This window comes from Pristis pectinata, chromosome 2, assembly GCF_009764475.1.
Source record: "Pristis pectinata isolate sPriPec2 chromosome 2, sPriPec2.1.pri, whole genome shotgun sequence".
In the NCBI taxonomy this organism is placed as follows: domain Eukaryota; kingdom Metazoa; phylum Chordata; class Chondrichthyes; order Rhinopristiformes; family Pristidae; genus Pristis; species Pristis pectinata.
The window spans coordinates 141,685,447-141,699,005 of NC_067406.1; the positions used below are offsets into that span (position 1 = coordinate 141,685,447).

Genomic DNA, 13,559 nt, shown 5'->3' on the forward strand with positions numbered 1-13,559 from the left:
AGAGGAAGGTGGAACATGGAACCAGATAAGGGAGGTGGGGAGGGCAGATGGGAACAGTGGGAGGGAGGGGACCCAGTGGGAGGGGTGTGTGGGTGAGGGGCAGACAGAGTGGGTGGAGGAGGGGAAAGAACAGGGTGATGGGGGTGGGAGTGGGTGTGGGAGGGACTGGGGAGGTCAGGAGGAGAGAGAAAAGGGACAGAGGGGGAGCGGGTTACCAGAAGTTGGCAAACTCAATGTTCATGCCGTGAGGTTGGAGTCTGCCCAGGCGGGATACGAGGTGCTGTTCCTCTAGTTTGCATTAGTTCCCGGTTAGCTGGCCAATAAGATCAAACACTGAATGGTTTGGCATAGAATTTTGTCCTTTCCCTTAAAAAACTCAGGTTGCTCACTGTAAAGGGTCTCATACAAGATGCTAATATTTACCAAGAAACTCTGCTGGATTCTGTGGCCGGGTTAACAAAACTTCAAGCAGATAGGATTTACGAGGACGTTGTCATGACTTCAGGGCCCGAATTATAGGGAGACGTTGGGCAGGCTAGGACTTTATTCCTTGGAGCGTAGGAGACTGAGGCGTGACCTTACAGAATCACGCGACATTGACAGGGTGAATTCACATTGTCTTTTTCCCAGGGAAGGGGAACTTAAAACTAGAAGGCATAGGTTTAAGGTGAGAGGGGAAAGGTTTAAAAGGGACCTGAGGGGCAACTTCTTCACACAGAGGGTGGTACGTACATGGAACGAGCTGCCAGAGACAAGACGTCTTTATTAGTCACATGTACATCGAAACACACAGAGAAATGCATCTTTTGCGTAGAGTGTTCTGGGGGCAGCCCGCAAGTGTCACCGCGCTTCAGGCACCAACATAGCACGCCCACAGCTTCCTAACCCGTACGTCTTTGGAATGTGGGAGGAAACCAGAGCACCCGGAGGAAACCCACGCAGATACGGGGAGAACGTACAAACTCCTTACAGACAGCAGCCGGAATTGAACCGAGGTCTCTGGCGCTGTAATAGCGTTACACTAACCGTTACATTACTGTGCCTGCCCTTAGGAATAGTAAAGGGAAAAAATAACTGGTAGGAGTTGTCTATAGGCCACTAAATAATATTACAGTGGCACAGGCAATAAACGAAATAGATGTAGCAGAGGATGCGGAGAATCTACAGAGAGATATAGATAGGTTAAGTGAGTGGGCAAGGGTCTGGCAGATGGGAGTACAATGTTGGTAAATGCGACGTCATCCACCTTGCAAGGAAAAATAGAAGATCAGATTATTATTTAAGTGGTGAAAGATTGCAACATGCTGTTGTGCAGAGGGACTCGGGAGTGTTTGTGCATGAATCGCAAAAGGTTGGTTTGCTGTGGCCACACCTGGAGTACTGTGTGCAGTTCTGGTCTCCTTACTTGAGGGAAGATATACTGATTTTGGAGGCAGTGCAGAGGTGGTTCACCAGGTTGATTCTGGAGATGAGGGGGTTAGCCTATGAGGAGAGATTGAGTCACCTGAGGCAGGTACAACATTCAAAAGACACTTGAACAGGTATATGGATAGGAAAGGTTCAGAGGGATACGGGCCAAATGCAGGCAAATGGGACTAGTATGGTAGGCACCTCAGTTGGCATGGACGAGTTGGGCCGAAGCGCCTGTTTCCATGCTGTGTAACTCTGACTCGAGGACTACTCGAGGTGGTGAGGAATTGGGGCCAAGAGCCGATCGTGGGAGAAACGTGACCAATCAGAAAGAAAAACTTAAATGATCGTCGTCGGGTCTTGGACTTCAAGCCCCATTCCTCATTCTCCCCTGCAGCACGGACACGGCTTCTGAAACTGGAGCATTCCTAAAACAGGAGCCTCCCACTTTCAGGATGGGAAAATAGTTTCCAAGTTAAACAGTGGAGTAAAGCAAGGTCCAGTAAGTCAGTAATCAAGGACAGTTCGAGTCCCAATGCACGGGCGTTACCTCCGAATGCAGTTCCTTTCCAGACACGACCGGTCACCAGCTGGAAGGGACGCGTTGCGATTTCGTGGCCTGCAGGCGCGACCCCAACGATGACGCTGGTTCCCCAGCCCTTGTGGCAGGCTTCTAGGGCCGCCCTCTGCAAGATTATTTTGGGGAGCACGTTAAAGGTGACAAAGAGGGTGGGTGCAGAGAAACAAAACAGGAAACAATACAAGTTAGAGTTTGTTGTAAATGACAAGAGTTTAACAACAGCAACAGCAACTTCCATTTATATAGCACCTTCAACATTCTGTCAGGTCGAGGAGCTTCACAGGAGCAAATCCAACCCAACTCCACACCGAGTCAACTGGGGTAGGTGGTCAAAAGTTTGGTCACAGGGGTAGGTTTTAAGGAACATCTTAAGAAGGAGCCAGTGGTGTATCGATGGAGGGGATTTCAGAGCGAATTCTAGAGCTTGGGGCCTTGGCAGCTGCCAGTGATGAAATAGTTAAAGTCATGGATGCCCAAGAGGCCAGGGTTGGAGGGAAGCAGGGTCTGGGAAGGTTGTAGGACTGAGGAGGTTTCAGTGATGAAGGGAACTGTGGCAACAGAGGGACTCAAAAATGTGAACAGTTTACAGTCAGTCAGTCAGAAAGCACAAAGTTAATGGGTAAATTGGACCAGAGATCAAAAGGGTGATGAGTTGAGTTAAGGGTGTAGATGGGATGATGTACAGTGGATACAGGGTCACCTTGATGATAGATGATGTGCTGCTGTAACTTCAGGTCCAGATCAATCAGGACACCAAGGTCAGGAACAGTCTGGTTCAGCTTCACGGAGAGCGACTATGGAAAATGGGCCTGGGGCAAGGGAGAAAAGTGACAGAAAGATGGGGGCATGGTTAGAGAGAAGGGTTTGTGTCGGGGACCAAGGAAAAGTCAAGGGGTGTACAAAGAGAGTGGGAAATGGTGTTGAGGCCAAGATTGGATCAGTCTTGATTACATTGAAAGGCGGAGTAGGCTCAAGGGTCTGACTGATCAACTCCTGCTTCCGTTTCTTCTGTTTTTATGCAAAACAACTGCTTTTAAAGACAAGCAGCACAAATGAAAAGCAGTCGATGAGCAAGACATTGGAATGGACTGTAATAATAATTTATTTTAATGGCTGCAAGTCTCCGACCTTTGGAATCTCTCCAGGGATCACCTACACCCTTCCTTGCAAACTAATCTAGTGCTACAAACACTCTGCTGTCAGCCGCTTCCACCCTCTCGGTCATCTCCAAACATAGGCCATTATTGGCACCCTTACCTTCAGCTGTCACAGTCTAGGCTTTGCAATTCCATTCCCTCCCAAAACTGGGCTGCTTCCCTCCCATCTCCTTCATATGCTCTGTAAAACCCACCTCTTTGAAAAGGTTTGGGTCTATGGGCCCCAATATCTCCTGAGGAAGCTCAGCATCAAAGTTTGCTTGCCAGCTCTGCTGCAAAATATCTTGTGACAATTTATAAATCAACTTGAATTTATAAAGCACCCTTTTAACTCTGTTGAGATTGGAGGCTTTTTCAATTTAAGTTTATGGAATTACATCAAATAATGGCTAAAAAAAAAATCACAGGAGGCATAACTTTCCAAATCTAAATGTAAACAACTTTCGAAGAGTGTCACAGCCATTTTGGAAGGTCACTGATCCAAAACATTAACTCTCTTCCTCTCTTCAAAAATACTGCCTGACCTGCTGAGTCTTTCCAGCATTATAGCTCATATTTCCAGTATCTGCAGCATTGTATTTTTACAAGAGCCTGGATCAGCTGAAACTTCCAAAGCCAAGTTTCATCGATTCAGGATCAGGTTTATTATCACTGACTTGTATGTTGTGAAATTTGTTGTTTTGTGGCAGCATTACAATGCAAAGATGTGAAATTACTATAAATCACAAAATAAACAAAAAGTGAAGAAAAAAAAAGGAATAATGAGGTTCATGGACCGTTCAGAAATCTGATGGAGAGGAAGACGCTGTTCCTAATCGCTGAGTGTGGGTCTTCAGGCTCCTGTACCTCCTCCCTGATGGTAGTAATGAGAAGAGGGCATGTCCCGGATGGTGATGGACCTTAGTGATGGATGCCGCCTTCTTGAGGCACCACTTCTTGAAGATGTCCTCAGTGGTGGTGAGGGTTGTGCCCGTGATGGAGCTGGCTAAGTCTATAACCCTCTGCAGTCTCTTGCAATCCTCTGAATTGGAGCCTCAATACCAGGCGGTGATGCAACCAGTCAGAATGCTCTCCACTGTACATGTATAGCAATTTGCAAGTGTCTTTGGTGACATACCAAATCTCCTCAAACTCCTAATGAAGTAGAGCCGCTGGCGTGCCTTCTTCGTGATTGCATCAATGTGTTGGGCCCAGAATAGATCCTCTGAGATGTTGACGCCCAGGAACTTTAGTTTTTAGTTAAGCAAAGAGATTAAGGGTTATAGAACCAGAGTGCGTAAATGAAGTTCACAGACAGATCAGCTGTGATTTCACAGAGTAGCAGAATAGGTTTGATGGGTTGAATAACTGGCTTTCCCTAAGAAAGGAATATTTTCTTTTTGCAAAACTCTTTCACCCAGGGATTTAATAAAACTATACCAGCTCTGCTTGGATACAAAACACACGCTTATCTTTAGCGATGACAATTGGACGAGGGGAGATAATGAACAGAGTCTCTCACTCACCATAGTAATAACATTGCCAATACACTCAAAAGAGTAGTCCACTCCCCCATCTGTTAGTTCCACCAAAACTTCCTGAATCGGTTTGTTGTGATCCTTAGGGTTCACAAACTCTGTCACACCAAACTCCTTAGCCTTTGCAAGCTTGTCCTTGTTGATGTCGACACCAATAATCCGGGTGGCGCCTGCGGCCTTGCATCCCATAACGGTGGCGAGTCCCACTGCGCCCAGTCCAAACACAGCACAGGTGGAGCCCGGTTCGACCTGGGATTCAGGAACAAAGTCAGTTGGGCAGACAGAGCATGGTGTTCAGCCAAGATTCCAACACATTTCTGGAACAGAATAGCCCTTCCCAGTGACATTCCCTCAATGTAATCATAAGACCATAAAAGGAACAGAATCAGGTGTAGGCTATTCGGCCCTTCATGGCTGATCTTTCACCTCAGCATCACTTTCCTGCAAACCCCTTATCACTTGAATCCCCAAGTAGACCAAAACAAAACTATCAACCTCCAAATTAATTATACGGGGGCTCCCTGAGTTATGAATGCCCTGACTTCTAGAAGTCTGACGTTACGCGAATCCTCCCATATATTTTTTAAAGTGTTTTTCAAGTGAATAATGATAAAATGTTTCAAAATGTTCATTAATAACTGGATGCAGTATATATTCCATTAGTTTAATTACAGGTAGTGCGGTGAATTATTTAATGAAATTAAAGAATCATAGCAAGCGTACGTAGAGCAATAAGATATGGGTTACTATAGAAAACGGACATTTCTGATTTAGAGAGAACAGTTCTCAGGAGCGGAACCCTTCCTTAGCCTGGGGACTGCCTGTACTCAGTTCCACGCACTCTTGGGTAGAGAATTCCGAAGATTCACTGGGTGAAGCAGTTTCCATTGACCAGTCCTGAGCCCTCGTTCTAATATCTAGACAGGATAAACATCATCCCCACAGTCAGAATTTTGTACGTAAGGTAAGATCTCTTTATTAGTCACATGTACATCGAAACACACAGTGAAATGCATCTTTTGCGTAGAGTGTTCTGGGGGCAGCCCGCAAGTGTCGCCATGCTTCCGGCGCCAACATAGCACGTCCACAACTTCCTAATCCGTACATCTTTGGAATGTGGGAAGAAACTGAAGTGCCCGGAGGAAACCCACATAGACACGGGGAGAACATACAAACTCCTTACAGACAGCAGCCGGAATTGAACCCGGGTCGCTTGCGCTGTAAAGCGTTACGCTAACTGCTACACTACCGTGCCTGCCCTACGTTTCAATGAGATTACGTCTGAAACGTCATAGAATACAAGAGGAGCAAGATCTTGGTATAACAGTAAAAATGTTGGTTATACCACAGCTGGAGCACATGGGTCTGGTCACCACACTGCAGGAACAACACAAGAGCCCTGCAGAAGGTGGAGGAGAGGTTGGAGGACGTTAGTAGGTTATGAGGAGAGACTATCTAGGCTGAGGTTATTTGGATGATAGGCTGAGGAGAGATTTAATTGAGATACAAAGTTATGAAATGCCTCAGGAAGATGAATATGAAGTGCTGTCCTCAAACTTCCGTCAGGTCTCATAATAACAGGGCAGTAGGTCACAGACAGACAAGTCAGAATGGGAGTGGGATGGAGAATTACAGGCAACTGGAAATTCAGGATTGCCCCTGCAGACCAAACAGATATCCTCCACAGAGCACCCAATGTGTTTGATTTCCCCAAGGTAGAGGAGACTTCACCGTGAGAACCGAATGCAACACACCAAGTTGTGCAAGTGAATCACTGCTTCACCTGAAAGGCCGTCTGGTTTCCTGGATGGTGGGAAGAGACGTCCAACAACTGCCTGGGAAAGTGCCGGGAGAAGGGGAGCGGTTGGTGGAGATGACCAGAGAGTCACAAGTAGAGCAGATCCTTCAGAATGATGAAAAGGGAAGCTGTATCTGGTGCTGGAATCTCACTGAAGGCAGCAAAGCTTGCAAAGGACAATCTGTTGAATGTGGAGGCTGCTGGGGTGGAAAGCAAGGACCAGGGATTCGCTCTGTCCAGGGGGCGAGGTGAGATCATAGTTTGGGGGAAGTAGATGAGGGATAGTCAACGGCTCTGCCAACTTTACTACAAGGGAAGCCACCATTCAGGGAGACATCTCAAAGGCACCTGTGTGAAGGTCTCACCAGCCGAGCAAATATGAGGGAGCCAGAGGAACTGAGAGGATGGAACGGATTCCTTACAGGAGGCTGGGTGGCGAGAGTTATAGTTGAGATACCCTGGGAATCTGTAGGGTTGTAATGGATACTGCTTGCTAATCTTTCCCTGATACAGGAAGGGAGGAGTCAGAAGCACCATTTGAAATTGAGAGTAGGGTGGAGACTGGAAGCAAAAGTAATGAAATTTGAGTGTCATATGTGTAGCTGTGCAAGTCTGTGAGCCCGTAATGACGTACTTAGTCCAAAATCCAAATGATTTCAGTTTTGACTATACTCAATGACAAACACCCATAGGTCCCTTGGATGGAGAATTTCAAAGATTCACAACCCTATGCATTCAGAATTTTCTCATCCTGAGGGGAAGTTCCCATGCTCTGGACTTTCCAACCTGAGGAAAAAAACCTCTCAATGTCTAGGTCATCTCTCATCGTTCAAAGGTCCCCTCAGTATTGGCCAATTCTACTCACTCACTCCTCGTAGAACAACCCCCTTATCCCAAAGGAATCCATCCAATGAACACACACTCCATTGACACTATGAGTATATCCCTCTTTAGCTGTGGACACCAAAACAGTATACAGCAACAAGTTCTGTACAATCTCAGCAATGGCTCATTTCTGTGCTCCAGAATAGAAGCTTGAAGACAGGGAAGATTAAAAACTTTATATAAAAGTACCTTGGCAGTGTTGAGAGCAGCTCCATAGCCAGTGGAAATACCACAGCCCAGCAGACAAACTTTATCCAGAGGAGCTGCATCATCTATCTTTGCCAGAGAAATATCAGCAACAACTGTGTATTCGGAGAAGGTACTGGTCCCCATGTAGTGGTAAAGCTGCTGGCCTTTACAGGTGAATCTACTGGTCTTATCTGGCATCAGACCCTGCCCCTGGGTCACCCTAATGAGATACAGATCAATAAGCATTCCACCAATGAAGAGATACATCAATCAAATGGGGTGGGTACGACCTGTACAAAAGGGATGGGTTACACCTGAAATGGAGAGGGACCAATGTCCTTGTGAGCAGGTTTGCTAGAGCTGTCAGGGAGGGTTTAAACTAGGTTGGCAGAGGGATGGGAACCGGAGTGTTAGATTAGAAGATGGTGTAGGAGTAGATGCAATGTATACAGAGAAAGTGAGGAAGGATAGGCAGGGGACGGGGCATAAATGCAAATCAGTTAGATGGGTTGAAATGCATTTACCTTAACACGAGAAGGGTTATGAGCTTAGAGCATGGGTCAGTACATGGAATTACGATGTTGTGGCCATTACAGAGACCTGGCTGTCGCAAGGACAGGAGCAGCTGCCTGAGGTTCTGGGGTTTAGATGTTTCAAAAGGGATAGGGAAGGGGGTGAAGGGGTGGCAGGTGGCATTGCTAATCAGGGATAGTATCACAGCAGTAGGAAGGGAAGGCATAGAAGGATCGTCAATTGAGTCAGTGTGGGTGGACGTCAGAAACAGGAAAGGAGTGATCACTCTATTGGGAGTACTCTATAGGCTCCACTAATAGCCATCAGGACACTGAGGAGCAGATCAGGAGGCAGATTTTGGAAAGGTGCAAAAATAACAATGTTGTTTTCATGGGTGACTTCAGCTTCCCTAATATTGATTGGCACCTCCTTAGTGCAAAAGGTTTAGATGGGGCAGAATTTGTTAGGTGTGTACAGGAAAGATTGCTGACACAATATGTAGACAGGCCGACTAGAGGAGAGGCCATGCTGGATCTGGTATTAGGCAATGAACCTGGTCAGGTGAAAGACCTCTCGGTGGGTGAGCATTTCGGGGATAGTGACCACAACTTTAGCAAAGCCACGGACAAAGATAGGAGCAGGCTTTATGGGAAAGTAGTTTTTGGGGGGGGGGGGGGTGAATTACGATGGTATTAGGCAGGAACTTAGGAGCATAAACTGGGAACAGATGTTCTCTGGTAAATGCACTGCAGAAACGTGGAGGTTGTTTAGGGACCACTTACATGGGGTTCTAGATAGGTTTGTCCCACTGAGACAAGGAAAGGATGGTAGGGTGAAGGAACCATGGTTAACAAGAGAGGTGGAAGGTTTAATCAAGAGGGAGAAGAAAGTATATTTAAGGTTTAAGGAGCAAAAATATGATAGGGCTCTTGAGAGTTATAAGGTAGCCAGGAAGGAGCTTAAGAAGGGATTTAGGAGAGCTAGAAGGCGACATGAGAAGGCCTTGGCAAGTGGGGTTAAGGCATTCCACACGTATGTGAGGAGCAAGAGGATTTCTAAGATGAGGGTAGGATCACTCAGGGATAAGGGGGAAAAATGTGTCTGGAGGCAAAGGAGGTAGGGGAGGTCCTGAGTGAATATTTTGCTTCAGTGTTCACCGGGGAGAGGGGCTTAGACGAATGTGAGGTCAGTGTAGAACAGGCAACTGTGTTGGAGCATGTCAAGGTTAAGAAAGAAGCAGTGTTGGAGCTACTAAAAAGCATTAGGATAGATCAGTTCCCGGGGTCAGACAGAATATACCCAAAATTACTATGGGAAGCGAGGGCAGAGATTGCTGGAGTGTTAATGACGATCTTTGAGTCCTCCCTAGCGACAGGAGAGGTACCGGAGGATTGGACGACAGCAAATATTGTTCCCTTGTTCAAGAAAGGTAAAAGGGATAATCCTGGGAATTATAGACCAGTGAGTCTCACATCAGTGGTGGGCAAGCTATTGGAGAGGATTCTTAGGGACAGGATTTATGAGCATTTGGAGAAGCATAGTCTTACGAGGGATAGTCAACATGGCTTTGTGAAGGGCAGGTCATGCCTCACAAGCCTAATAAGAGTTTTTTGAGGAAGTAAGACAAATTGATGAAGGTAGTGCAGCGGATGTGATATATATGGATTTTAGCATGGTGTTTGACAAGGTTCCCCATGGTAGGCTCATTCAGAAAGTCATGAGGTATAGGATCCATGGGAAATTGGCTGTGTGGATTCGAAATTAGCTTGCCCACAGAAGGCAGAGGGTGGTTGTAGAAGGGGAGTATTCGACCTGGAGGTCGGTGACCAGTGGTGTTCTGCAGGGATCTGTTCTGGGACCCCTGCTCTTTGTGATTTTTATAAATAATTTGGTTGAGGAAGTGGAAGGATGGGTTGGTAAGTTTGCAGATGACACGAAGGTCGGTGGTGTAGTAGATAGTGAAGAAGGTTGTCGTAGGTTGCAACGGGATTTAGACAGGATGCAGAGCTGGGTGGAGAAGTGGCAGACTGAGTTCAGTCTGGAGAAGTGTGAAGTGATACACTTTGGAAGAACGAACTTGAAGGCAGAGCACATGGTTAATGGCAGTATTCTTAACAGTGTGGAGGAACAGTGAGATCTTGGGCTCTAAGTATATAGATCGCTCAAAGCTGCTGCACAAGTTGATATGGCGGTAAAGAAAACATATGGTGTTCTGGCCTTCATTAGCCAGGAGATCAAGGTAACGTTGCAGTTCTATAAGACTCTAGTTAGACCACACTTGGAATATTGTGTTCGGTTCTGGTCGCCACATTATAGGAAGGATGTGGAAGCTTTCGAGAGGGTGCAGAGGAGATTTACAAGGATGCTGCCTGGGTTGGAGAGCATGTCTTATAAGAACAGGTTGAGTGAGTTAGGGCTTTTCTCTTTGGAGCGACGGAGGATGAGAGGAGACTTGATAGAGTTGTATAAGATTATGAGAGGCATAGACAGAGTGGACAGCCAGCATCTTTTCCCCAGGGTGGCAATGGCCAATACTAGAGATCACAGTTTAAGGTTCATGGAGGCAAGTTCAGGGGAGGTATCAGAGGTAGGTTTTTTTTTTACACAGAGAGTGGTGGGTGCCTGGAACGCACTGCCGGGGGTGGTGGTAGGGGCCGATACGATAGGGTCATTTAAGAGACTCTTAGATACGCACATGGATGAAAGTAAAATAGAGGGTTATGGGAGATGGCCATAGATTGAATGGGGATAAGGTTTATATAGGTCGGCACAACATTGTGGGCCGAAGGGCCCGTACTGTGCTGTACTGTACTGTTTGATGTTCTAAACCATAATCCCACCACCAGTAACCTATAGAATGATAGGAAGGTCAATACTATCTCTAGCACCAACCACTTTCATAAATATACATTCACAAGTTTCTTGTACACTTGGAGAAACACTCCTTATTCACCAGAATTTGCATTTAGGTTTCTCTAGAACTGGCATGTTAGATGCTTAATGAAGTGATACTTTGAGGAGAAAGGAACAGAAGGATTTGTTGATAGGATGGGATAATGTCATACAGAGGCCCTTCGGCCCAACTGGTCCATGCCGACTAAGATGCCCATCTAAGCTAGTCCCATTTGCCCGCGTTTGGCCCGTATCCCTCTAAGCCTTTCCTATCCATCTATCTGTCCAACTGTCCTTTAAAAGTTGTTATTGTACAGAGATGATACAGTAATGTAAAGAGAGTGGAGGCTTGTTTAGAGCATCAACACTTGAACAGACCAGTTGTGCCAATGGACTGTTTCTGTGCTGTAAACTGGCTGATCGTCCCTTGGGCTGACCACTCATTGGGAGAGCCAGGATGTGTGCCCATAGTTACGAGAAACCTCAGAGGTATGTGCCAATACTCAAATGGTGTTCCTAGTGCAGAGACATTTGAAAGTCACCAAGTTAAACCTAGACTACATATGGATACAGTTTAGTAGCACTGTGACCACTTTGATCACTTTGCACTAAAATGGACTTTTTTTAAATTTTAATTGTGTTCTTTCTTGTAAAAATTGTGTATAGTTTATGTCTAGTTTATGTTTTACTTGTGAATGCTGCTTATCTGATGCTATGTGCCTGTGATGCTGCTGCAAGTAAGTTTTTCATTGCACCTGTGCACACATGGACTTGTGCAGATGACAATAACCTTGACTTTCAAAAACAATGAAAAGCAGTGATGGTCTACCTGATCTTCTGGCAGAGATTGGTCTTGGGACTCAGGCAAAACTTGCATTTCCCACACTGCGGTATGTAAAGTGGAATCACTCGATCACCTTATAAACAAGAGGACACTGCATCAGACAAAACCAAAGCATTCAGTTCTTCCATCCATCCAAGAGTGGTGGACAAGATATTTATTATCTTATTATTCTATATTACATTCCAGGAGTGTCAGAAACAAGAACAGGAGGCAGCTATTCTGCCATTCAATTAGATTATGGCTGCACCATGTCCCACCTGGAGGACAGGGAAATAAAATAATTTACAAGAGAAACTAGAGGAAATAAGGAAATCTTCATATTTTGCGAGAGTTGTGATCTACAGCATGCTGCTTGAAAGAACAGTGGAAGAAAATTCAATAAGATCTCGCAAAGGGATTTGGAGAAATACTTGAAAGATAAACATACAGATGTCTGTACAGACATAGACCTTATAGAAGTGTTTAAAATTACGAGAGGCATAGATAAGGTGGATGTTACCGTGGGTCTTTTCCCCGGGGTAGGGGAGTTCAAAACAAGGAGGCACAGGTTTAAGGGTGAGATGGGAAAGATCTAACAGGGACCTGAAGGGCAACTTTTCCACACAGAGGGTGGTGAGTGTATGGAATGAGCTGCCAGAGGAAGTGGGTGAAGCAGGTACAACAGTATCATTTAAGAAGCACTTGGATAGGGTGGGACTTGGGAGGGATATGGGCCGAACATAGGAAACTGGGACTAGCTGGGTGGACGTGGCCGGCATGGACTGGTTGGGCCAAAGGGCCTGTATCCGTGCAAGTTTACAGGGCTGTGGGTAAAGAATGGGACAATCGGAAAGCTCTAAAATAGCCAGTGGAGGCAGCATGGGCCAAACGGCTTTGTCCTGCACTGTTTCCGTTCTATACCACATCATCCCGTCTCACCCCTCTTCCTATTAGACCACAGCTCAGCCTGAAGAAGGAATTTTAATTCAGAATTTGAGAAATGGCTTGAGAGAGAATTTGATATACTCTCTGGAAAATTTCAATGTTTATCAAAATGCTGACTGATCTTCTCCCCACCCAATAAGGATGGTTTAGAAAAAACCTTTTGAAATGAACACAAGATACGATTCAATCCTGTCTCACCCCAGTAACTGTTAATTATTCAACAAAAAATGTTTTTATGTAACACCTTCCAGAATGTCCCAGACTACTTCACAGCCATTGAAGTACTCTCGAAGAACTGTAATGTAGGAAATGCAGTATCCAACTTGCATGTAGGAAGCTCCCGGAAACAGCAACACGATAATGACCCAGATAAACTAGTCCACAGTAATATACAGAAAGCTAAAGGAACTCAGGTCAGGCAGCATCGATGGAGGGAAATGGACAGTTGACGTTTCAGGTCAAGACCCTTCATCTGGACTGAAAGATAGAGGGGAGATGGCCAATATAAAGAGGTGGAGCGGGAGGTGACAGGTGGATCCAGGTGACAGGGGTGGTAGAGGAAGGGGAAAGTGGGAATAAGGCCGGGAGCGGGTGGCGATAGGTGGAGGCAACAAAAGACTGCAGATGATGGAGGGAGAGGTGGGGAGGGGACCCAGTGGGAGGGGTGTGTGGGTGTTGGGCCGATGGAGGGGGTGGAGGAGGGGAAAGAACAGGGTGATGGGGGCTGGGGGGAGTATAGGGAGAACTGGGTAGATCAGGAGGAGGGAGAGAGAAATGGGGACAGAGGGGGAGCAGTTACCAGAAGCTGGGGAATTCAATGCTGGTGCCACTGCGTTGTAGCCAGGCGGAA

General features: G+C 46.1%; 1 protein-coding gene across 2 annotated transcripts in view; it reads right to left on the minus strand.

Moving 5' to 3' along the window:
- Positions 1-13,559, minus strand: part of LOC127567401 (alcohol dehydrogenase class-3) — a 34,651-nt gene that overhangs the window by 6,074 nt on the left and 15,018 nt on the right. For both annotated transcript variants that reach the window (XM_052010278.1, XM_052010276.1), the window contains exons 4-7: positions 11,771-11,858; positions 7,537-7,756; positions 4,653-4,913; positions 1,961-2,096 (exon numbers count right to left, since the gene is read on the minus strand). In XM_052010278.1, coding sequence (XP_051866238.1) covers positions 1,961-2,096; positions 4,653-4,913; positions 7,537-7,756; positions 11,771-11,858 — 705 coding nt within the window. The remainder of the gene's footprint in view (positions 1-1,960; positions 2,097-4,652; positions 4,914-7,536; positions 7,757-11,770; positions 11,859-13,559) is intronic.